The sequence below is a fragment of the Acomys minous genome (genome assembly GCF_964271855.1).
Source record: "Acomys minous genome assembly, chromosome: 11".
NCBI lineage: Eukaryota > Metazoa > Chordata > Mammalia > Rodentia > Muridae > Acomys > Acomys minous.
This window is the reverse complement of record NC_140492.1, coordinates 96,121,889-96,148,432: the sequence shown is the minus strand read 5'-3', so window position 1 is coordinate 96,148,432 and position 26,544 is coordinate 96,121,889. Positions and strand designations below refer to the sequence as shown.

The 26,544-nt window shown below is 40.4% G+C and overlaps 1 protein-coding gene across 5 annotated transcripts in view; it reads right to left on the bottom strand.

The window, feature by feature from the left end:
* Window positions 1-26,544, bottom strand: part of RAD17 (RAD17 checkpoint clamp loader component) — a 28,415-nt gene that overhangs the window by 1,625 nt on the left and 246 nt on the right. The window contains exons 1-16 of one of the 5 annotated variants that reach the window (XM_084801346.1): window positions 26,249-26,381; window positions 24,932-25,034; window positions 23,181-23,435; window positions 21,905-21,988; window positions 18,736-18,892; window positions 16,098-16,234; window positions 15,794-15,846; window positions 15,543-15,668; window positions 15,250-15,319; window positions 13,161-13,272; window positions 10,713-10,895; window positions 9,130-9,215; window positions 8,876-9,022; window positions 6,381-6,530; window positions 4,140-4,260; window positions 245-302 (exon numbers count right to left, since the gene is read on the bottom strand). In XM_084801346.1, coding sequence (XP_084657472.1) covers window positions 245-302; window positions 4,140-4,260; window positions 6,381-6,530; window positions 8,876-9,022; window positions 9,130-9,215; window positions 10,713-10,895; window positions 13,161-13,272; window positions 15,250-15,319; window positions 15,543-15,668; window positions 15,794-15,846; window positions 16,098-16,234; window positions 18,736-18,892; window positions 21,905-21,988; window positions 23,181-23,435; window positions 24,932-24,973 — 1,781 coding nt within the window. In that variant the 5' untranslated portion in view covers window positions 24,974-25,034; window positions 26,249-26,381. The other 4 variants (XM_084801345.1, XM_084801349.1, XM_084801347.1 and 1 more) reach the window with 4 other exon arrangements.

Here is a 26,544-nt window from a genome sequence, read left to right as displayed (position 1 = left end):
TCCTCTGGTCTGTACTTTTAACCGGTAAACCATCTCTTCTGCCCTAGTTCCAATTAACTAATTTTTAAGACAGGATCTATCTTCATAGCTGTGTCTGTCCTAGAACTCACTATGTAGACCAGGCTGGCCTTGAGCTCACAGAGATCTGCCTATCTACAGCTTCTGAGTGCTGGAATTAAAGGTGCACATTCATTTTATAGACTACATAGTAAGAGTTCTTTAGGTGTTAAGATGATCAGCTTACCTTCCAAAGTTTCGCTTCAAAGGAAGTCTTCCAATATCTTGGATAAAAGAAATCTGAGCTGAAAAGATATTTTTAATAATGTTTTAAATGCCATAATTTTATTTACTTATTTATTTATTTATTTATTTATTTATTTATGCTTTTCAAGACAGGGTTTCTCTGTGTAACAGCCCTAGCTGTCCTGGATTCACTTTGTAGACCAGGCTAGCCTTGAACTCACAGAGATCCACCTGCTTCTGCCTCCCAAGTGCTGGGATTACAGATGTGTACTACCATGCCCAGCATAAATGCCATCATTTAAAAATATTAAAAAAAATTTTTTTGTTGCTGTTGTTTTTCAAGACAGGGTTTTTCTATGTAGACTTGACTATCCTGGACTCGCTTTGTAGACCAGGCTGGCCTCGAACTCACAGAGATCCACCTGACTCTGCCTCCCAAGTGCTGGGATTAAAAGCATGTGCCATCACCACATGGCTTAAAATGTATTTTAATTGACAAATTTAAACTGTATATATGTATGGTGTATGTGACATTTTCATGTGTGTATGCCTTGTAGAATAACTAAACCAAGCTATTATATATTATAATACCTACATTTTGAGGCCAGCCTGGTCTACAAAGGGAGTCCAGGACAGTCAAGGCTACATACAGAGAAAAACCTTGTCTCAAAACAAAACAAACAAACAACAACAAAAACCTCAATTTTTTTGTTGAGAACACTTAAGATACACTGTTGGGCCAGCAAGGTGACTCAGTGGGTCAAGGTGCCTGATGACCTGGAGCCCACAAGGTAGGAGACAAGTGACTCTAGGAAGTGTCCTTTGATGTTCGTGTGTATGTTGTGGAAAACAGACATATACACTAAATAAATGTTTAAAAAATACTCAGTATTTTTCAAAGATACGGTGTTGCTACCATGATGTCCAATACTTTTTACACTTACCTCTCTGTCTAGTGTTTTAAGTCCTTTGACTAACACCTCCATTTTTTTGTTTTACATGAGTGCTCTATCTGCATGTACACCTGCAGGCCAGAAGAGGGCATCAAATCCCAGTATAGATGGTTGTGAGCCACCATGTAGTGGCCATCTCTCCAGCCGCATACAATTTCTTTACTTGGTCTCTGGTAACCAAAATTTTACTGTCTCTGAATTTAACTTTCCTTTTCCACATACAAGAGAGATTATGCTGTGTATTTCTCTCTGTATCTGGGCTTATTTCTTTCTTTCTTTCTTTCTTTTTTTTTTTTTTTTTTGGTTTTTCGAGACAGGGTCTCTCTGTGTTAGCCTTGGCCGTCCTGGACTCACTTTGTAGCCCAGGCTGGCCTCAAACTCACAGCAATCCACCCACCTCTGCCTCCCGAGTGCTGGGATTAAAGGCGTGTGCCACCACGCCCGGCTTGGGCTTATTTCATTTAATTCAATGTCTTTAAGGTTCACACATACTTTGCGAGACAAAAGAAAAAAAATTCCAAATAAAACATACAAATGGCCAATAAGTACCATCATTATCCTTAATGCTGACCATCATTAATCCTTAGGGAAAAGCAAACAAATGAGATATCACTATAAAGCTAAAAGGATTGAGGCAAGTCTTCAAAAAGTTAAGAATCATATATGACCCAGAAATCCCACTTGAGAGTGCAAAGAATCAAAATAGCCAAAAAGAAAAAAGAAAGGAAGGAAGGAAAGGCTGGATAGTGGTGGCACACACTTTTGATCCCAGCACCTGGGAGGCAGAGGCATGTGATCTCTCTGAGTTCAAGGCCAGCCTGGCCCACAGAGGGAATTCCAAGGATACTCAAGGCTACACAGAGAAACCCTATCTAGGAAATCCAAAGGTGGGGGCGATAAAAATGGTGTCTCAAAGGAGAAGCGTGTGGGCTGGTGAGATGGCTATAAAAGTGCCCGCCTCCCAAGCCTGGTGACCTGAGCTTGACCCCTAGGACCCACGGGAGGGTGGGGGACCAACTCCAGAAAGTTGCCCCTCACACCTCATACACACTAAATGAAATATTTAAAAATGCAATTGTATCTGGGTGTGGTGGTGTGTGCTTTTAATTCCTACAACCCAGGAGGCAGAGGCAAGTAGAGTTCTAGGCCAGCCAGGGCAGACAGACAGACCTTGTCTCAGAAAAAAGTAACTGGAAAACTTTAAGAAGGCACGTTTGAACACTCATGTTTGTAACAGCATCTACGGATGATATGAGTGTTCCTGTGTCATTAGTATGCACATACACATATACATAAAAACAAGACGGATATACACATGTTGAATGAGCATATGCAGTAGAGCTGGGGAGATGTGTCAGCTAATGACGTGCTTGCCTTGCAAGAACGAGGACCTGAGTTCAATCCCAAGAATTTATATTTTTTAAAAAAATACACATGTCATGTCATGTCATGTGCTTTAGTCTCAGCCCAAGCGAGGTGGAGACAGGCCCGAGAGCCCTGCTGGCTATCTGCCCTCCTCTGCACATTCCAGGCCAGTGAGGGACTCTGTCTAAGAAGATGGTGGACAGTGGCTGAGGAACAAGACCTGAGGTTGTCCTCTGACTTCTACACGCACATGTACACATGGGACACACCACAAGTACATGTGTATGTACTGATTACATATATTGATTACATAAGCAAGTATGTTTAGAAAAATGGTAGATAATTTCATTCTTCAAAGGGGGAGGTGTGGGCTGGAGAGATGGCTCAGAGGTTAAGAGCACTGACTGCTCTTCCAGAGGTCCTGAGTTCAATTCCCAGCTGCCACATGGTAGCTTCTGGTGGGCAGGTGTATATGTAGGCAGAGCACTGTGTACATAATAAATAAATCTTTGAAAGAAAAGGGAGGGAGGTATATCTGGGATTTATTTCAGTGGTATAACACTTGCCTAGCTTATACATAGGTGGCCTTAAATTTGTTTTTTCAGGACAGAATTTCTCCGTGTAGCCCTAGCTGTCCTGGAACTTGCTTTACAGACCAGGACAGCTTTGAACTCACAGAGATCTACCTGCCTCTGCCTCCCAAGTGCAGGGATTAAAGGTGTGTACCACCACACCTGGCTGGCTGGCCCTAAATTTGATTCTAAACACTTCTCTCTCTCTCTCTCTCTCTCTCTCTCTCTCTCTCTCTCTCTCTCTCTCTCTCTCTCTTTCATTCTAAGACAGGTTTTTTTCTGTGTGTAGCTTTGGCTGTCCTGGACTCACTTTGCAAACCAAGCTGGCCTCAAACTCATAGAAATCTGCCTGCCTCTGCATCCCGAGTGCCACCACGCCCGGGTTCTAAACATTTTCAAAGAAAACCAACAAGCCTGCCCTCCAGTTCCCACAAAACAATAACCACAACAAAATCAGGTACAGGTATGGAAAGGAAAAAGGCTCGAATAAACTCTGTAGGGCTAGGCAGAAACTGAATGGTCTAGCTATACACACAATTATTCTAGGTTTGTTCTAGTGACAGAGTTTAGAAATGATGCTAAGTTGCCAGAGAGATGGCTCAGCTGTTAAGATGCTTACGGCAAAGGACCCAAATTGGGTTCCCAGCAATCACACAGGTAACTGTTACTCCAGCGCCAAGGACCCAACACCTCTTTCGCCTGCTGCTTGCATCTGTACCCATGTGCACATACTCACATACACATAATAAAAACAATAAAATAATAAACAGCTTGAAGCAATTATCAACTCGTCAAATTTGAACAATTTGAGATCAAATGAGGAGGTACAAGCAAGATTCCAGAGTCTATCGCATACAACAAAAATTAAACAATGAAGGAGAATCAAAGCTGTTCCTTATGCCCAGAAGGAAAGAAAACCAGCTGCCAACTACTGCAGATTAAACACCGCCCCGTGGATGCTGCACCCAACAGGCAGCAAGCACTCTGTGGGCAAGGACCCTGTTACCTTTATTTCGCATTGGAATGGTCAGCAGAGCAAGATATGGCAAGAGCTGAGTCTGAAGACACAAAGCTGGCAGGCAGAAGTCAACAAAGAGGGCTCTTGCTGCGAGGCAGTTTTCCCGATACTGTATGTAGAAAAAGGACAAAAGGATAATAAAATTCAAAAGGTGGTTATATGCATGGCATGATGGTACATTTTAATTCTAGCACTCAGGAGGAAGAGGCAGGTAGATCTTTCTAAGTTTGAGGCAAGCCTAGTCTGCAAACCAAGTCAGGCCAACCAGGACTACATAGTGAAACCTGGTTTCAAACAAATGCCAATAATAACTAAATATAAGTCCATTAATACTTTGGATTTGATTAATTTTGGCATGTGATATTTTTATTTATTAGTAAGTTTTCAAATAATAGTGTTTATTAAATAAAAATTAAAACCAAATCCCCAAATCAAAGACAAAAATGGTTATAAATTCATAGATAAAGTGCATTATACCACAAAGTCTGTGAGTTTATGCATCATAAGGATACTTTTTAAAATACAACCAGGCTAACCTCCAACTTACAATCCCCTTGATTCCACCTTGTGAGTGTATACATTGACCTTAAAGAGTTCATCTAGGGATGGTGACATGTAAAGGTGCCAAGACTGTTGCCTGAATTTAATCCCTGGGGCCCACATGGTGGAAGGAGACTCTCTCAAGTTGTCTTTTGACCTCTTTTTCTTTTTTTAGAAAAATTATTTATTTTATGTGCATTAGTGTTTTCTCTGCATATGTGTCTATGTGGGGGTGTCATGGATCCTCTGGAACCAGTTAGACAGCTGTGAGCTGCCATGTGGGTGTTGGGAATTGAACTGAGGTCCTCTGGGAGAGCAGCCAGTTCTCTTTAACTTCTAAGCCATCCCTCCAGCCCATCTTTTGGCCTCTTTATGTTCCTCTCCCAAATACGCACACATAAACAGGCACACAAATAAATTAACTTCTTTTAAATAAAAATTTTAAGGGTTGTAGAGATGGCTCACTGGTTATAAGCACTGGTTGCTCTTCCAGAGGACCCAGGTTCGATTCCCAGCAACCACAAGTGTCTGTAACTCCAGTGTCAGGGGATCAGACACTTTCACACAGAAACACAGATTAACAAGACATACAGACAAAACACCAACATTTTTAAAAAGTTGTTTAAATAGTAATTTCTAGCACTACGTAATACCATGTTACACCTCATGCATCTACATTTCCCAGGCATTTTCATGGTATAGAGTCCTTGCTCAATGTGAACATCTATGCAATTACACAATGGTAAACACTTGAAGTTCTCAGGCTATGTCTCTGCCCCAAGTAATGTGTGACTGTGCATTAATATTAACCAGTGCAGCTGCATGGTAGTACAACAAACCTCAAGCTCACTGCTCCTTACTGAAATTTGTATTCTAAGGCTTAATTTTTAAATTTATATCATTTTAGTTTTTTGACATATCTCAGGCTGGCCCTATACTTACAACTATCGTGCCTCACCTTCTCTGGTGCTCAGATAACAAATGTAAGCTACCACACTGACTGGTGTTATTTCTGTGGGGTTTTTGGTTTCTTTTGTTTTTTAAAGATTTATTTATTTATTATTATGTATAGAGTGGCCTGCCTGCATGTACACCTGTACGCCAGAAGACGGCATCAGATCACATAGATGGTTGTGAGCCACCATGTGGTTGCTGGGAGTTGAACCTCTGCAAGAACAGTCAGTGCTCTTAACCTCTGGGTCATTGTTTTTTGTTTTTGTTTTTTTCGAGACAGGGTTTCTCTGTGTAGCCTTGGCTGTCTTGGACTCACTTTGTAGACCAGGCTGGTCTCAAACTCACAAAAGCCCTACTGCCTCTGCCGTTAGAAATCTGGGATTGAAGGCGGGATCTACCACACCTAGCTGATATTTCTAATTCCAGAAAAATTATGGGGTTTAGGAGCTAGCTTACTAAGAAGGAACCATATTTTCCTTCTAGTTGTTAAAAGAAATGACTTAGTAAGGTAGCATAGGGTAGAAAGATAAGGAGTTGTTTAGGGAAAGCCAGGACAAGACTCTTAAATAAACACCAAACCAAAATCCAGCTTTGAGACATAATACATGTGTTGACGTTCATAGTGTACAGAGTCTCACTATGTAGTTAGCACAGGCAGACGTGAACTCTGATCCTCTTACCTCAGCCAGCAGTGCTGACATTATAGCTCAAAATGTACAATTTTTTTCTCTTTACCTTTTTATGTATTAGAAACCACTGAGGTTTGTGTAAGGGTCGAAAGCTTGATCCTCCTCCGTGGCCATGAGCGAATCCCCGGGATTTATTGGAATGCATCACACCTCTTGTAGCAATAGATGTACTATATTCCCTGAGTAAAGAGCGTGTCTAGCAAGTGAGACAGGAGATGAAACAACACTTGTAAAATTCTATTGTTGGTAGTACTGACACAAATATAAGATTGCTTATATTTAGTTACTTTGCATAAGTATTATCCAACATCATCAAAACCTTACAAATATTGCTACAAAGTTATTTAAAACAATTCAGTTGAGACAGGGATCAAATGCACTGGGTGAACTTCTGAGTAGGATTTTTGATGGAGTTGGCAAAGCCTTTGGTAGGGTTTGGAGAAACAACATTTTTAGTGCAACAGGAAAATAATGGTAACATATTACTAAAATATATTTGCCTTGTTGCTTTTTAGGACAAGATCTCCTAAGTAGGCTAGGCTAGTCTTAACCTTGACACCTTCTGCCTTGCCTTCCTGAGTACCAGAATTGTAAGTGCGTACCATTATGCCCAACCTAAATTAATACTTACTAAATTAGCAGCAAGTTTATTAAGTGTGGTATTATTATTGTAATTTTAATAGAACGGTATCTTTATTCATGTATGATCCTTGCAATTATTTTCTCATTTTCTGCCAAAACTATTATCTGATATGCAAGAAATTAGGCAAATGCAGCAAAGTAGAAAAGAAGAAATGAAGGCCAACAGTATGCAGGTTTTCAATGTCTTGCTTTCCAGTTTATCTATAGATTTGAAAATTTCAAAATAAAAAAGGAATTATGTGCAGACATGATAATGATAAAAATTTAAGGTGATAAATATGCCAAGTACTGAGTTGATCACTATCAAATGTATCCATGAATCAGAACATCACACTGTACCTCCTATATGTGCAAATATTATGTGGTAATCAAAAAGATTTACAAATAATCATTTGTTAAAAACTAAGTGAGGGAAAACTGAGTAAGTATTAATGTTTTAACATCCTTCTTAACTGTTATTATTATTATTTTGGTGTTTTCGAGACAGGGCTTGTATGCGTATCCTTGGCTGTCCTGGAACTGGCTCTGCAGGCCAGCCTCGAACTCACAGACCTGCTTGCCTCTGCCACCCAAGTCCTGGCACTAAAGTGTGCACCACTATCACGTGGCTTTAACTTTAATTATTAATGCTAATGACATACTAATACCCAGAAATGTATTTATGTACAGACCAGGGCTGTCCAACTGAACTTCTACAACAATGTAAGTGTTTTACAGATGGACTGTAGGTACTAGCCATATGAGACTATCAAGTACTATAAATGTGCTTAGTGTAACTGAAGAACTGAAGTTTAAATTTAAATTAAGTATCTGTTCTACTGGTCAGAATAGTATTAAAATATTATTTAAAATATGCAAGAAATTTTGGCACATGCTGATTTGATTGGCATACCCTGTTGTCTGAGATACTAGGGGTTTAGGTAAGAGCTTCCTGAGTCCTAGAGTTCAAGGTCAACCCAAGCAACTTAGCAACCAAGGTCCTTTTTTTTTTTGGTTTGGTTTTTTTTTTTTTTTTTTGGAGACACAGTCTCTCTGTGTAGCCTTGGCTGTCCTGGACTCACTTTTGTAGACTAGGCTGGCCTCGAACTCACAGCGATCCACCTGCCTCTGCCTCCCAAGTGCTGGGATTAAAGGCGTGCACCACCACGCCCGGCCCAAGGTCCTATTTCAAAGACTAAAAAGGGAAGGAGCGTGTACTCGACAGGTAATCTGGATAACCTGAGCTTAACCCCAGGAACCCACCAACTTCATCGTTGTCCTCTGTCATCTACCTACCCTCATGCTAATTAGGAGAAAATTAAAAACAGTTCCCTAGTTTGGTGTAGGGGATCAAACAGCCCTTGTGCACCCTACGCATGTGCTTTAATATTGAGCCGTACTTCCAGCCAATGCATATTTTATAGTAATTTCAAAAACATGAAAATTTATTTTAATTTTCTTTTTTCTGTTTTTGATTCCTCAAGAAACGGTTTCTTTGTGTTAATAGCCCTGGCTATCCCAAAACTCGCTCTGAAGACCAGGCTGGCCTCATACTCACAGAGATTCACCTGCCTCTGCCTCCCTAGTGCTGAAATTAAAGGCATGAGCCACTATCCCTGGCTAATTATTTTAATTTTCAATAACTGCCAAATTTTCTGAGTACAGCCCTAGAGAGATGGCTCAACACTTAAAGGTACTTGCTGCTCTTCCTCTATAGGAACTGAATTTGGTTCCCAGCACCCAGGTCAGGTGGTTCAGACCTGTAACTCCAGGGTGCACATACATCAACATGTAATTAACATTAATAAAAATAAATCTGTTAGAAATGTTCTGAGTATGTGTTGGCACCCACATGGTGTACATACATATACACAGTCATGCACATAAATAAATAAATATAAATAAAATTAATGGTCTTACATTCCAGTCACCACCGAGGAGATCTGCAAAACTCAGAAACTCACTGGCTCCCACAAGATCATCCACTTCCACGAAGAAATCTACGTAGTTTTGGTGAAGGTATAAATTAAAAAGGTCTCCTGGCATGTGTGACATTTCTACTATTTCCTATAAAAAGAGGCGTGATTATATAGGCGTTGCTGCAAATTCAGGTGTTTGCACACATATATACAATACATACTCAGTGATGTCCCAAGGCTCATAGGAGACCTTACCTCAGGCTGAACAAGTAACGTATCCCGCTCATGCTCTGACAAGTGAGCGGGCAAGCGAGGCGAGTCTACTTCTGTTAAAGGTGCTCCTGTAAAGGAATGTCGACAATTACTAAAGACAACGTCATTGTTACAATTGCTGAATGTTCACACACAGATTTTCTTTCTTTGTTTTTCATACACAGATTTTCAATACTTTATGCATGTTGATGTAAAACTCCTTAGGAAGCTGTTAAAAATTAAAAACCAAAACAAAAGCAAGTGAGTTTCACTACTTTCCACTACTACCAATTACAAAATTCAGAATTCTGATGCTTGGATTATGTCTTTTCTAGACTTAAAATCTGACATGTCTCAAACTATGAAAATCCATTTCATCTTTCAGTTCTAGGTTTCTTTGTTCCTTTGCCGTGTCTCAGTACAGAAGGCTATGGTGTTGTGTTTACTGTGTAGGACATGGCTGTTCCACCTTTAGAAGCAGGGAAGCTACCTCCACTACAGAGATTAGAAATGAAACTGAAGAAACAGTGGAAGAAAGGAATTAGGTGAGAGCAGATGCTGAGGACATCCCAGAGGCCAGGGAGTATTTTCACCAGCACCTAAGAGGCCGCTTCCCTTTCCTTACATGGATGGCATTTCCACTTGGACACCTCAGTCTCTTTCTTCAGAACCACACTGGGATTTACTCTATAAAGATCAGGAGCTTGGGATTTACTGAGGGGAGGGGAATTTGGGAAGGTGGGGGTGGGAAGGCTGTGAGGAACAAGCAGCACAGAAGGCAGGTGAGAGCAGTGGATGCCTGTGGAAATGACAGCAGGGTGTGAAGGGGAGCAGAGAAGCCTGAAGCTACTTGACCCCAGTGCTGGAGCTGAGGATTACAAAGGTTTGGGCTACCAACTCTTTTTTTGTTTTGTTTTTCGAGACAGGGTTTCTCTGTGTAGCCTTGGCCATCCTGGACTCACTTTGTAGACCAGGCTAGCCTCGAACTCACAGCGATCCGCCTGCCTCTGCCTCCCAAGTGCTGGGATTAAAGGTGTGTGCCACCACGCCCGGCCTTGGGCTACCAACTCTTACCACTAAGTCTAGAGCAGTGGTTCTCAACCTACCTAACGCTGCAACCAAACTTAAGTACAGTTCCTCTTGTTGTGGTGACCCCAACCATAAAATTATTTCATTGCTATTTCATAACTGTAATTTTGCTACTGTTATGAATCATAATGTAAGTATCTGATATGCAAGATTTCTGATATGTGACCTCTATGAAAGGGTCATTCAACCCCAAGAGGCATCACACCTACAACCCAGAGGTTGAGAACTGCTGGTCTAGATGGACTCATGGCCTCAGTAAACTATAATTTACCTACATGAATATGGCCTACAGTAGATGTTTAATCAAATTAGAAATGCTTCATATGGGTGAAAACATTCTCTTTCTACATTTTAGCACTGGCTATGTAATATCTGGCAGGGCTCCTAGCTCCTTCTTATAACAAAACAAAATACAAGGCATTTCAAAACTCATAATATCTTATTTCTGTAGTAAGAGTAATACACATCAAGAAAAAATATGCAGAAAAGTTGCTTACTTTTACAGTACAGAATTTTCCCCAAAGCTCTGAAGAGAAAAAGAGAAACATCTTTTCCACCAATAGCTTGAATCTCTTGATTTTCCAAAGCACTATTATGTTTCTTTCTTTGCTTTGCTTTTGATATCACAGCATCCGATTTCAATGACATTCTTTTTTTCTTTGACCATAAATTGTTCTCTCCTAAATAATATAAAGTCAGATGATTTTTTTAAAAAAAAAATCAAAATATGAAAACCAAAACTAAGAGAATTTCAGATAGCCATACATGGTGGCACATGCTTTTAATCCCAGCACTTGGGAGGCAGAGGCAGGCAGACCACTGTGAATTTGAGGCCAGCCTGGTCTACAAAGTGAGCCCAAGACAGCCAAGGCCAGACAGAGAAACCGTCTTGAAAAACAAAACAAAATATTTCAGATAGTTATACTAAATAGTCTAACCAAAACCACCTCCTAATAAGGAGTAACTTAATGTGATCTTACCGAAGCTAACTATAAATGTAATAAAATGTCACCAGGCAGTGGTGGCATATACCTTTAATGCCAGGACTCAGGAGGCAAAGGCAGGTGAATCTCTGTGAGTTCAAGGCCAGCCTGGTCTACAGAGAAACTTCTCCAAAAAAAAAAAAAAAAAAAGTTACTAAATGTCATTTAAAATTGTCTTAGGAGCTGGAGAGATGGCTCAGTGGTTAAGAGTACTTGCTGCTCTTCTAGAGGACCCAGATTTGACTTGTGGCACCCACACAGCAGTTCACAACCATAGGAAACTCCAGATGCAGGAAATATGTCCTGTGTGGGATCCAGGCATACATGTGGTACACAGACAGACATGCAAACAAAAATACCCATATGCACAAAATATAAATTTTAAAAACAATTATTAAAAATAAGATAAATTGTCTTATAACCCCCAACACCACAAAAATAGTATCTCATGGCATCACAAATCTGCACAGACATAATAATACAGTAGTATTATATCACCTTATTTTTCAGTGTTGCAAGGTACTGCTTTTGATGGATGCTACGCAGTAACTAATTTTACTCCCACAGATATTGTATGGCTGCAGGAGATAATTATTATAGGTAAAGAACTGACATGGGTCAATGAGCTAGCTCAGGTAAAGTGAGCTAGCCTGAGCACCTGAGTTTGACTCCAGGCACCCACATGGAAGGAGAGAACTGACCCTTCAAATTGTCCACCGACATCTATTCACACATCATGGCATGTAAGTGCCCACACGTATACATACACACACATGTAAGTGCCCACACGTATACATACACACATTTAAGTGCCCACACGTATACATACACACATCTTAAGTGCCCACACATATATATACACACATGTAAGTGCCAATACATATACATACACACATGTAAGTGCCAACACGTATACATACACACATGTAAGTACCCACACGTATACATACACACATGTAAGTGCCCACATGTATACATACACACATGTAAGTGCCAACACCTATACATACACACATGTAAGTGCCCACACCTATACATACACACATGTAAGTGCCCACACGTATACATACACACATGTAAGTGCCAACACGTATACATACACACATGTAAGTGCCAACACGTATACATACACACATGTAAGTGCCAACACGTATACATACACACATGTAAGTGCCCACATGTATACATACACACATGTAAGTGCCAACACGTATACATACACACATGTAAGTGCCCACACGTATACATACACACACACAAATAAATAATGTAAGAAAAAATAAAATAAGTGATAGTTGTGTTAGGGTACCATTTTATACACACACACACACACCCAAATATGGTTTGCTTCCCTTTTTATTTATTTTGGCACAGGGTCTCTCCAAAGCCCTGGCTGTCCTGGAACTCCTTAGGCGGACTGTGCTAGCCTGGAACTCAGAGAGCTACCTGCCTCTGCCTCTTGAGGGCTAGAACTAGCGGCACACGACACCAGAAGATCTTATCAGTACTTAGTACAATGTAAATTTAAAAGTTGTCAGTTGTCTTCTTGATATTCTATTTAAAAACTTTCACACAGCGCTGACAACAAGCAACTAAAGCACAGACAAGAGGGACTACTTACTACATGGCCAGTTTGGGCTGAGGATAGATAGAGTTCAGTGGGGAAATAACTGCCTACAATGTGGAAGACTCTGGGATTGATCCTTAGGCATTTCATGAAAATTTTGATTTATTTCATGACTATTTAAGACAATCACCTAGCCAGGTGTGGTGGTGCACACCTTTAGTCCCGGCACTCAGGAGGCAGAGGCAGGCAGATCTCCGAGTTCAAGGCCAGCCTGGTCTACAGAGTGAGGTAGCCAGGATTAACACAGAGAAAGCCTGTCTCACAAAACAAAACAAAAGCAAAAAAAGAGAGTCACCTATCATTGCTCTATGAACGTGCCTTCTATAGTAAGTTACCTTTTGAAGAGGAAAACTGGAGGCTGTTTATTGCACTTCTAATATCCCCAGAGCACCCTTGACAGAGCAGCTCCAGACAAGTTTTATCAGGAACAACAACTTTTCCTCCACTCTAAAATGAAGAAATTAAAATTAAAAAAAAAAAAAAAGTTTTGTTAAAACACAAGTATATACACAGAAACTAAAACCCATTTTGAAAACTTTAATATATACAAACTAGATAACGAGCACAGCCAGGTATGGTAGAGCAAGGCTAGAGTCACAGCTTACAGGAAGCTGGGGCCAAAGAATCCTAGTTTCTAACCCACATGGATCACGTAGGGAGATCCTCAATTTTACACACCAGCCTGCCTATGAATGGAGCGCATAAGGTACAAATCTAAGAACACTGAATACTCTTTACCTTTGTGATTAGACCAGCTTCAATTTTAAGTTTCCACTTTCTTTCTTACTATATATAAATGCATATATGCAAGCAAGGCTGTCTCATGCATGTTTGAGACCCATGTTTCCACTGTAAAGGTATATATATAAACTTATATATATTGTATGTACATTCACTCCACCAACTTAGCATACCATTTGTAGTGCAAGACATGATAAATTCTTCTGCCTGTATTTCTTCACAAACTCTTCAGTTCACTGACAAAATAAATTCATGTTGACTGTTCATAGTCTATCCCAGATCAGATCCTACAAAAACTATTTATCATAGTCTATCCCAGATCAGATCCTACAAAAACTATTTATCATAGAAAATAAAACCCTAAGACGTCCTTCCATTTACATATTTACTTCATCTTTATAAACCAAAGGTGTATCAAAAATTACTTCTTCAAAATGTTATTTTATTTTTATATTTTATATGTATATTTTTTGCCTGCACATATGCATGTGTGTGCCTAGTGCCCTCAACAGTCATAAAATGGCATCTGATCCCTTGAGACTGGAGTTAAAAATAGTTGTGAGCTTCCATGTGGTGATGGGAACTGAACGCAGGTTCTCTGAAAGAGCAGCCGGTGCTCTTAACTACTGAGACATCTCTCCAGCCCCCACAGTTGTCTTCCCAAACCAAATTTTGTCACAGAATTAACATTTAGTGAGTATCTTTCCAAACTTTCTGTGTGGATGTATCTAAATATATATTCACTATCTCTAAGTACATACAAACATGCAAAGTAAGTAGAATTATAATATTTGTTTTCTATAAGTTTAATTTCTTACCTAATGGCATCTGGGGTAATGCTTTTATGTTAGTAGTTTTAAATCTATTTCACTTTTTAAAATTTTATTTATTGAGGGGCTGTAAGATGGATCAGTATGTAAAGGTACTTGCTGCCAAGTCTGATGACCTCACTTCCATCCCTAGGACCCACATCGTGAAATAAGAGTCAGCTTCTGCAAGTTTTCCTCTGACTTCCATATGTGTGAGGTTTTTTTGTTTTGTTCTTAAAAAATTATTTATTAATATGTACATAGTTCTCTACCTGTAGGCCAGAAGAGGGCATTAGTTCACATTATAGATGGGTGTGAGTCACCATGTGCTTGCTGGGAATTGGACTCAGGACCTCTGGAAGAGCAGGCGGCGCTCTTAACCTCTGAGCCATCTCTCCAGCAGCGCCCCCCCCACCCCGCCCATGTGTGTTTTGTGGCATATCCACCATCTTCATACACAAATATACATGAAAAAATAAAGTATAATAACATTTTAAATATTATCACTGATATCCTTTGAAAAATATTTTCCCCAATAAGGAACAATTACATTAATATCATGCTTTCTGTATACAACTTTTAGTTGTTTGATAGAGCTGGAGACTGAAACCAGAGTCTTTCACAAGCTAGGCAAAGACTATACCATGAAGCTACAGTCTCTGACTGTTTCCAACTACACACACACACACACACACACACACACACACACACACACACACACACGCGCGCGCACGTATATATGTAGAAAGAGACAAGAGAATGCTAAGATGTATATGTCTACAGCAGTAGAGTGTCCTCTGAAATGTAATCCACCAACTATTTCTATATAAATTGTGCTCTCCACACCACAATTTAAGCCTTAACTTAGACTCACCTTACTGGCTTCTATAGTCACAATTCGGTTAAGAAATTTCATCATAATTGTTGGTGCCACTGGGTTGAAGCTGTAAAAAGAAAAAAAGAAACCGCTTAAATGATTAATTTAAAAATAGTCTATGTGAACATTAAAACAAGTTTCTTACCCAGGCAGTGGGCAGCATACCTTTAATCCCAGCACACAAAGTTAACTGAATCTCTGTGAGTTCCAGGATACCCTGGGCTACACAGAGAAACCCTTTCTATGTCTCAAAACAAACAAACAAACAAACAAACAAACAAAGGTTTTACCTAATGTTTGAAATAGAACACTCTTCTTGAATTTTCTTGGGGAAAAGTAAGCGCTGATTATTATCTCCACTGACACTGTCAGAGATTATAAATACAAGAGGACACCGGCCAATCTGCACATACTTCCTAAAATAACAAAATAATGCTGAAAGTAAGCAACGTAGTTTGTCTGTGCTAGGCACTATTCTACCACTGCGGTACGAGCACCACCTAATGTGGAGTTTAGAACACTGGACCCCACTGACACTTACCTTATAATTTCATGCAATGCCTGAGAGTCCCGGTAAAACTGGTTAGGTAAGTCCTGTTAAATATATGGAACAAATATTAGCTCAGGGATATTTTATTCCATGTTTAAGCTTATATCTGCTTTTCTAAACAGACAGCATTATAGCTGAGAAGTAAACTAACATACAGCTACTCTGCTTTAACCTGTGCTATTCTATTTATGTTTGCTGAAAAAGCCTTCAGGTGTCAGCTGTCCCAAAGCCACTATTAATGTATCTCACAATTGTTATACAACAGCTCTAGCAAGATTTGAGAAGTTGTCCTTACTTCAACCAGAATTATCTTCTTATCAGTTGTCAGATCATCTCCAAGCATCTGCAGTTTGCTATACTTGGTGGCTCTTAACAGAAAGTCATTGAAGATTGCTATCTGAGATTGGTATGGAACTATGTAGAAGTTTGATTCTGAAAGGAAATACAATTATCACTTTATTTTCAAATCATATGCATTAATAATTTATCTATACCAATGAAAGCAACATAAAGTTAGTTGATTTGGGAGGCAAAGGCAGGTGGATCTCTGTGTGTTTGAGGCCAGCCTGGTCTACAGAAGAAGCTCCAAGACAGCCAGACCTACACAGAAAATCCTGTCTCAAAACAATACAAAAAACAAAAACCCAAGCCACCAATCAAAAAACAAAAACAAACAAAGTAGGGGGCTGGAGTGATGGCTCAGTGGTTAAGAGCACTGCCTGCTCTTCTAAAGGACCCGGGTTCAATTCCTAGCACCCACATGGCAGCTCACAGCTGTCTTTGACTCTAAGATCTGACATCCTCACACCAATGCACATAAATTAAAAGTAAATAAAATATTTAAAACAAACAAACAAAAAAACAAACAAACAAAGTAGCTGTTTGGGCTGGAGTGATGGTTCAACAGTTAAAGAGAATTTGCTGCTCTTTTAGAGGACCTAAAAATAAAACTCACTATTAAAAACAAAACAAAACAAAACTGCTATTGTTTTGGTCACAGAACATAGAGAAATTAGATGTTTTCCTTCCTGCTGGCTAGCTTGCAGAATAATGCCAGAAGCTACTGTGCAGGGTGCTATGGGAGAATGATCATCAAATCTCATTCATGGACCCTATGTGCTACACCACTTAGACAAAAAGTGCTCACTACTGTACTGACTCATAGTTGGATCTGTGGTCTGCTGAACAGAAAAGAGTACAAGTAATACAAAGTATTACTTATTTGTTACAGTAATCAAAGTCATATAAAACCTAGTCAAAGCCCATTACTGGGGAAGTCATAGCCCACGGTGGAGAAGCCACAGCTGTGCTTTTGCTAAAGGGCTATGATATGCCCATCAAATTAGCTTCTAAATAATTATGTATACCCACAGATTAGCACAGCAATCAGCTTGTTACAGAAGCCCTCCTTTACACACTGTGCAGTGGTAAGTGCAGAGACTCATAACTACGTAAAGTGATGTTAATTAAGGGATTGATGAATGTGCAGTCATAAACAGAACATTTTTTATCACCCTCCAAGGCTCAGGGAACATCAGGGAAGATGGGAGGAAGAAAAGGAGGTAGAAGGCTACTTTCATAATGTAATACTACTACTGGATTTTTGTTTTTCTTTAGAGAGAATTGTCTCTCTATAGTAGCCCTGGCTGTCCTGGAATTCACCATGTAGACCAGGCTGGCCCCAAACTCACAACATCCTCCTGGGTGCCTCCAAGTCCTGTTTGGGGTTTTTGTTTTGTTCTTGGAGATAGGGTCTTACTACATAGCCCTACTTGGCCGGTAACTGACCTTATAAACCAAGCTGCCCTTCTGCCTGCCTTAGGGATTAAAGGTGTGTGTCATCAACCCTGGCTGAGTCCAGAGAGTTTAAGGAGTAGTCAACATTAAAATAAAAACTGTCCTTTTACACAGCTCCTTTCTATCCAAAGTAGCTTAGGAGCTTTGGCTGCTCCCAGTTTAGATACCCACAGCATCAGTAAAGAATAAAAGCTAAGACGGCAGTATTAGAATATGTAAGCCTATGCGTAAAGCTACAGTGTGAAAGTTATGCTTTAAATGTTTCACACTACCTCCAAATTCCAAAGACAGTCTTTGCCTTGCTTCTGATTTGCCTTTTGGGGTATTTTGTTTTTGTTTTGGAGTGGTGCTACTGTTTTGAACAGGGTCTCATTATATAACCTTAGCTGGTCTGAACTGTCTAGACTAGGCTGGCCTGGAACTCACAGAGATCTGTCCCCTAAGTGCTGGAATGAAAGGCGTGCTACCATATTCTAAAGTGAGCTTACTCTACCAAGTACTTAATGCTATAAGCTCTTCATTGAGAGGCAAGTTTAGTACGTCCTACTGAAGATAGAGGCCTTACAATGCAGAACTTCCACAGACAGTGAAAGCCTGAGACGCTGCTCACCTAGTGTGAGGACACAGACCTCTAACCCTAGCATTCGGGAGGTGGAAGCAGAGCACCACAGGTCTGCGACAACCCCAGGTACGCAAAATACTGTCTCAAACAGCAAAGTCTGGGCAGCTGAGGCAGCCTAGAAGGTGAAGGTGCTGATTTTTATCCCCAGAACCCGCAGTGGCAGGAGAGCACTGACTCCCCCAAAGGGGAGAACTGACTTCCATATGCAAGACATGACACGTACATGTTTGTGTATATACACCTATAAATACACACACAATCAATCCATCAATCAATCAATCAATGTAATAATAAAAATTTAAAAACCAAAGAAAATCAGCTTGTTCTCTTAAAAAAAGAAAGAGAGAGAGAATTCAAATTTAACTAAGAACCCCATTTTCTTCTCTACTCAGGTAATCTTTCACTTTCTCCTCAAACTGACAAGCATGGGAGGAAAATGTGCTTTTATCACATGACCTGGAAGTTTAATTAAAGCTTTCCTTGCAAGCTCCAGCATCTTCGAAGCAAACCTTACCTAAATTAAGTAACTCCTTGTAATCATCTTTTTGGAAGTCTGGTAAAATGGGATTAACCCACTCTTGTACTTGAATCCCATGTTCCTTTGATAGTACTTTTATAGTAGTTGTCTTTCCACATCCTGGAGGGCCTGTTATCAATAAAATAGACCCACCCTAAAACGAAATAGAAACACTAATTAGAAATAATTACTAAAATGTTCATAATTTTTTTAAAAAGATGTATTTATTATTATGTATACAGCGCTCTGCCTGCATGTTCACCTGCAGGCCAGAAGAAGGCATCAGATCACATTATAGATGGTTGTGAGCCACCATGTGGTTGCTGGGAATTGAACTCAGGACCTCTGGAAGAGCAGGAGGTGCTCTTAACCTCTGAGCCATCTCACCAGCCCCCTGTGCTACACAATTTTCATAAATTTTTCTTAGTACTTACTATTTCTACAAAGGTCTATTAATTACCTAATATAAATAAATTTCAAAACTAAACTTCATAAGAATCGAGAGGATTGTTTTCATCTGAAATTACCTTTATACTGTATTGTATATTTTCAAAGACAACTTAATAACTAAATTAAAACAATTAAACATTAGTTAAACAAAAGGTACAGGATTTGAAGCAGAATTCTTTTTTTTTTTTTTTTTTTGGTTTTTCGAGACAGGGTCTCTCTGTGTTAGCTTTGGCTGTCCTGGACTCACTTTGTAGACCAGGCTGGCCTCGAACTCATAGTGATCCGCCTGCCTCTGCCTCCCCAGTGCTGGGATTAAAGGCGTACGCCACCACGCCCGGCTTGAAGCAGAATTCTTTGAAGTTATTTCAATTCATAAAATTCAGCTGCAGGCGCTGGAGCTAGGGCACGATCAGAAAAGTGTTTGCTACCCAAGCATGAGGAGCTGGGTTAGAGCCTGGCACTCACGGGCTGGGCTGGTGTGAAGCTGACTGGGAGACAGAACACCGGGTTAGACTGTACGATTCCTTGGCTCCCCTCCCTGCCTCATACTAAACTCCAAAACGAAGAAGAATGACGGGCTGACAAAATATTCTGACAGGAGGCTTACAGAAATATACTCCTGTATTTTTATTTTTTTAGTTTTTTGAGATAGGGTTTCTCTGTGTAGCCTTGGTTGGCCTGAACTCCTCTGTAAACCAGGCTGGCCTCAAACTCACAGCGATCTGCCTGCTTCTGCTTTCTGAGTGCTGGGATTAAAGGCCTGCACCGCCATGCCCAACTGAAAGTTTAATCAAACACGTATGCACAAGGCCTTTGGCTCAATAGCCAACACTATCATAAAAATAAATTCCTTCAAAGCTTATAAATGTATACACATGACCAATTTCACCTATGTAATAGAATAATAACAGTAATAGTTATATAAGTCTAAACCATAATACGGAGTATGAAGAGTGCACCAACGGAGCTGGGCTGGTGGCACATGCCCTTAGTCCCACAACACACCAGGCTGAAGTTTTTTGGTTTTTGTTTGTTTGTTTGTTTGTTTTGTTTTGTTTTTGAGACAGGGTTTCTCTGTGTAGTCTTGGCTGTTCTGGACTCAATTTGTAGACCAGGCTGGCCTTGAACTCACAGAGATACATCTGCCTCTGCCTCCCAAGTGCTGGGATTACAGAAGTGCTGCTCCACTGCACCCAGCCTTTTTTTTAAAAAATACATGTTATAGCATATATCAATACTTTGCTCTTCTTTTTGGCTTTCTGAGACAGTGTTTCTCTGTGTAACCTTGAATGTTCTGGAACTCGATCTGTAGACCATGCTGGCCTTGAACTCACAGAGATCCTCCCCACTCTGTTTCAAGAACTGAGTCAGTTTTAATTTAATTTTATTTATGTATTGTTTTTTAGTTTTTCAAGACAGGGTTTTTCTGTGTATAGCCCTGTCCTGGGACTACTCTGTAGACCAGGCTGCCCTTGAACTCGGAGATTCACCTGCCTCTGCCTCCCAAGTGCTGGAATTAAAGGTGTGCACCACCACTGCCTGCTAGTTTTAATTTTATATAAAGAACTTAAGAGAAAAAGGAGGAGTATATTGTGAAGATATGAATGCTTCTATTTTCTAGTATGTTTAAATATTCTCAAGCTTTCAAAAGGCAGATAAAGAGGAAGAGAAAATATCTTTGAAGGAAAGGCTAAGAATAACTGTGGAATGAGGAAGTGAAAACATCAGGTTAACATTATGAGGGCTGTTTCAGGATAAAGTTAGGTGTTTTGTTTTGTTTTTTTAAACCACTGCTATGTAAATTGCCTGTTTGCTTTACTGTGAAACAATGAGATGTGCTAAAAACACTAGCACCCCAACTGGCTTACTATATGTCTTAGGCTGTTGGGGCATAAGGGAAAAAAATGGACAAATAAAAGGGAAAACTTCAGATCTTGGGAGTTTTTAAAAACAGAAACACTCATTTACTCAGTGTGGGAACCATGAATTAGCACATGATGACGTCAAAGGACAACTTGTAGAATTTGACTCTGTCCTTATACCATGAGGTACACCTAAGGATTGAACTCGGGTTGTCCAAGTGCCTCCTCCCTCTGAACCATCTCCCGGCCCCCCTAGGAGGCTTTTAGAAAGGTTAGAAATATCAAATCAGGAAACGTTGTTAAAGGTAATATGAAGCAATATAAACAAAGTGATCATAAAAGATTAGCTTTTTGCCAGGCATGGTGGCTTATGTTTATAATTCCAGAACCTGGATGAGGCAGGAGGATCATCATAAATTCAGGATCACTCTAGGTTATAGGGAGGCCTGGAGTCTGAAGTAGGCATAGCTTTAATCCCAGCAATTCCTGGACAGAGGCAGGCAGACCTCTGTTAGTCTGAGGCCACCCAGTATAGGACAGTGAGACTTTGTCTCAAAATAAACGAGAAAAGAAAAAAAGATTAACATCTTATAAGTCAGAGAGCATATGATGCTAAATAATTTAAATGCACTTTGAGAGCCTGGCATAGTGGCACACACCTGTTATCCCGGCACTCTGGGTACAAAGACAGGTGGATCTGTGAGTATGAGGCCACCCTCGTCCACAAAGTGAGGCCAGGCCAACCAAGACAACACAGAGAAACCCTGTCTTGAAAAACAAAACAAAACAAACAAAAATAGACAAACAAAAAAAGTATTTGAATGCTAAATATTTTAAATACATTTCTTACGTACCTGCTTTGGCTTCGCTTCTAAGACGTGAGCTTTTAACCAGGTTTCAACCTCTTCAATTTTCTTTTTATGTACAGCAAGTTCATGCTAAGATTAAAAACGTGACGTTAAAAACCTTTCAAAACATTTTAAGCCTGTCAACACCTTTTAATATAAACATTTTAATGAACAAAATGTTGCAAAACAGGGGCTGAGGAGACAGCACCTCCATGGTGACGCACAGCCATCTTTAACTCCAGTTCCAGGGATCTGACACTCACCACCTCTGTGGGCGCCAGTACACAAGCAGTGTGCACATATACATGCACGAAAAACACTCACAGATTTAAAAAAAAAAAAGAATAAATTAAAAAATAATTGCAGGCCGGGTATAATGGTACACACCTTTAATCCCAGCCCTTGGGAGGCAGAGGCAGGTGGATTGCTGTGAGTTTGAGGCCAGCCTGGACTACAGAGCAAGTCCAGGACAGCCAAGGCTACACAGAGAGATCCTGTCTTAAAAAAAAAAGACAAAAAACAAAACAAAACAAAAAAATTGCAAAACAGTAAAGTGCTATGTTATAATAGAGCCTTTCCAGTATACTTAAATTATTTATTTTTATGCTTATTTATTAAGGTTTTTCTCTTTCTTTCTTTCTTTCTTTCTTTCTTTCGTTTTTCAAGACCTTGTCTCGAAAAACCAACAAAACAAAACAAAACAAAAACTCCAACAACATATTCTGGGGGAGGAAACAGAGAAGGGTACTATATTTATAAATTCTAATCTGGGGTTAAATTAAAGACAGAGAAAAAATGGTACAACTACAGAATAACTCGGTAGTAGCACATCATTTAAACATCTTTTTTTTTTTTAATTACAAAATATTGTTTTCCCTCTCTACTTCATTTTACTTACTTACTTAGTGGCTGGGTCTCTCTCTATGGCCCTGGCTTTCCTGTTGCTATGTAGATGAGGCTGGCCTTGAACTCACTAGGTCTGCTAGTCTCCTGAGTAATGGGATTAAAAGCAAGGGCCACCACACCAAGCTAAAATGATTCTTTTTTATTTTTCTTTTTTTGGTTTTCCGAGACAGGGTTTCTCTGTGTAACAGCTCTGGCTGTCCTGGAACTCACTCTGTAGTCCAAGCTGGCCTCGAACTCACAGAGATCCACCTGCCTCTGTCTCTCAAGTGCTGGGGCTAAAACGACTCTAAATAAAACTCTGAAACCATCTTTCTTTGTTATCCATGCTCATCCACCCTAAAATTACAGACATGTCTGTATGGTACTCAATGCATACCTGAGTTTCTGGTTGGTATTTATCCACCCACGGCTCTTCATCTGACAGATGTTCTTTTGAGGTTTCTAGACCATAAGTCTGTTCTAAGCACAGTTTTCCTTTTCTTCTAGTGGGCACTCTGTTACTTTCTAATGTAGAGGGCAGATTTCCTCGTCTGTGACTGGAATTATTCAAAGCTAAAGATGAAGCAGTGATAGCAGTGATGGCAGTAGTCGCTGTGAGATCGTCAAAGGATGGAGCTACCCAGTCTGCTACCTGAAAAGAAACGAAACTTATAATTTCTACAATTTCCATGTATTTCCTATGCCACTGAACTATCTTAAAAATATGATCACAACACTTATAAGTTCTAAAAATTATCTATCTATGTTTTTTGAAACAGGGTCCTGCTCAGGCTGACCTAGACTGTACTATGTAGCCAGGGTTAGTCTTAGACTGCAGCTGCTCCTGCCTCAGACTCCCAAATCCTAGAATTATAGTGATGTTGCTACCACATTCAGCACTTCTTTTTACTTCCTTTTTTGAGACAGTTTTGCTGTAATCTATGCTAGCGTTAAACTTGAGAACTTTCTGTCTCTACCTCTCAAGTGCTGGCAACAAATCAGTTCTTCAAATAATATTTTTTCTGTGAATTAGAACAAAGATATAATTTGCAGAACTTTATTTAGTCATAGTAACGATGAATGCCATGAAACAAAAACATAAATTTAATTCTTTTTATTAACTATAGTCTTTTCTTTTTAGAAACAGGGTGTCGTGTCTCCTTGGTTAGCCTTGAATTCCTGATCCTCCTGCTTCCACTCCCAGACGCTGCAACTACACGTATGTTCCAACACACCCAGATAAAGATAGAATTTTTATCTTTTTGAAATGGTCTCACTGTGTAGCCCCAAAGAGTTTATTACATTTCATAATAGCTTATTGATTGTGCATCTGTGTGCACTTGCATGTAACACTACATACATGTAGAGACAGAAGACAAGTTGTAGGAGTTGGTTCTCTTCTCTACCAATGTGTGTTCTTGAGACTGGACTAAGGCTGTTAGGTTTGGCAGCAAGCACCTTTGTCCACTGAACCATGTATGTCATCAACCTTACTTTTTAAATTATTTATCTATTTGTGTGTGTGTGTTAACAGTGTGCAGGTCAGGTCAGAAAACAATCTATGTAAGTCAGTTCTCTTCTACCATGTCAATTCTGAAGATCAAACTCAGGTCATCATGCTTGGTAACAAGAACCTTTAACCATTAAGCCATTTTGCTACCCAGAATTTTGTTTTAAAAGTCTTGATACAATGCATCCGGGCATGGTGGCACAGGCCTTTAATCCCAGCATTCTGGGATGCAGAGGCAGGTGGATGCTGTGAGTCCAGGCCAGTCAAGGCTACAAGAGAAACCATGTCTCAAAAAACCAGAGTAGTGGCAGGCATGGTGACTTATGCCTTTAATCCCAGCACTGGGAGGCAGAGGGAGGTGGATTTCTGTGAGGTTGAGGCCAACCTGGTCTACAATGCAAGTCCAGGACAGCCACACAGAGAAACCCTGTCTTTAAAAAAAAAAAAAAGAATTAAGGTTATAGTTATTTTGCAGTTTATTACCAAACTTTAGTTCACTAATTACAATGCATATTGGACCATCACTGCTTGGATAAGGGTAAGGCACTGAAAACAAACATAAACTTTTTCCAGAACAATCACAAACGCTTTTCCTTCTCTTTAGGCATTACTAGACAGCCATTTGATGCACACCATACCTTTGTGGAAGACACCTTTGGTCTAAGGAACGTTTCTGACATTATAACCTTTAATAGTTCCCATCAGTAGATACAATTTGCAGTAAGCTGAAGTACAATTCACCTGGGGGGGGGGGGAGAAAAAAAAACACCTCAAATTGGGAAAACTGGAAATACAGAATTATAGTAATCTGTATTTAAATACATAATCAACTATGTCATCGGGGCACAAGAACTAACGAAATAAAATAGTCATCATATTAAAATCCTAAAGTAAAATTTAGTTTAATTGATTACAATTTTATTAGACGATCTTGCTTTTTTTTTCCTTTTTTTTTTTTTTTTTTTGGTTTTTCAAGACAGGGTTTCTCTGTGTAGCCTTGGCTATTCTGGACTCACTTTGTAGACCAGGCTGGCCTGGAACTCACAGGAATCGCCTGCCTCTGCGTCCCAAGTGCTGGGATTAAAGGCGTGCGTCACCATACCTGGCCTATGCTGAAATTCTTATTTCACATCACCGTACAAAGTACAGTGGATTTACAATTTAAGGGAAAAGAAAAAATACAATGCAGTCAGACTCAGTACTCACTCTGAATAAACCTATATATTGGAAGGTGCGCCGGTGTATTTTAGAGTGGTAGGTACACACAAGCGCACACACTAAAAACTTTCCCACCTAATAAAAACTGATCCTTTTCCCTAATATAATTTAGGATCAGAGCATGAGTTTCAAAAGGGCACACAAAAAAAATCGACTTAAATTATACTTGGGGCTGGACCACTGCCTGCTCTTCCCAAGGACGCGGGTTCAATTCCCAGCACCCACACGACAGCTCACAACTGTCTGTAATTCCAAGATCTAACATCCCCACACACACCAACGCACATGAATTAAAATGAAATATTCTTTTAAAAAGAAATTATACTTGTCAAAGACGCTCAATACTGTTGTGGTCAGGACTCTTTTTAAACAAGACTGACTATCACCTCCTGCATAAACAGACAAGCGGTCTCCGATGATACCAAGCTCGTGAAATTCGCTGGAAATAAGAAGCGAGACCTTCTAGACTCTCCCTAGGCGATCCGCCTCACCCCCTGCACAGGAGACAGGGACGCAAAGCTCGCACACTGGTCCTAGTTATTCCTGCCACCAAGAGCGAGCACAGCTGACGCCTCACATCACGGCCCCAGGCCAGGGCTCCTCACCTGCATCCTACGCTAATCCGTAAGGTGAGGGCGGGCCGGGAGGACAGCCCAGGTAGGCGTGCAGACGAAGCCGACCTCACGCCTCTAGGACATTAAGAAACACAGGCGCAGCCGCAATCGCGGCTTCCTTACTTTCAGAGAGCTGCGTCCCCTCGTGGGCGGAAAGACGAGAAGGAGCCCCGGGCTGTTCTCCCTAAGGAAAGGTAGCGGTCCAGCCCTCCCAAACTCAGCCGCAGGCTTCCACTAGGAAGACCCGCCTCCTGGGGGACCTTCCTGCCTGCCGGCGCTTTCCGCGACGCCCGGAAGGGGCGGGGCCGGCAGCAAGGCACGTGATATAGGCGCCCAGCGTACTGCCTGATCCGAAACGCAGGCCAGAGCGTCCGCCCCGGTTCCCACCATTCCGTGGAGTCGTTCCCACCCAAACCCGG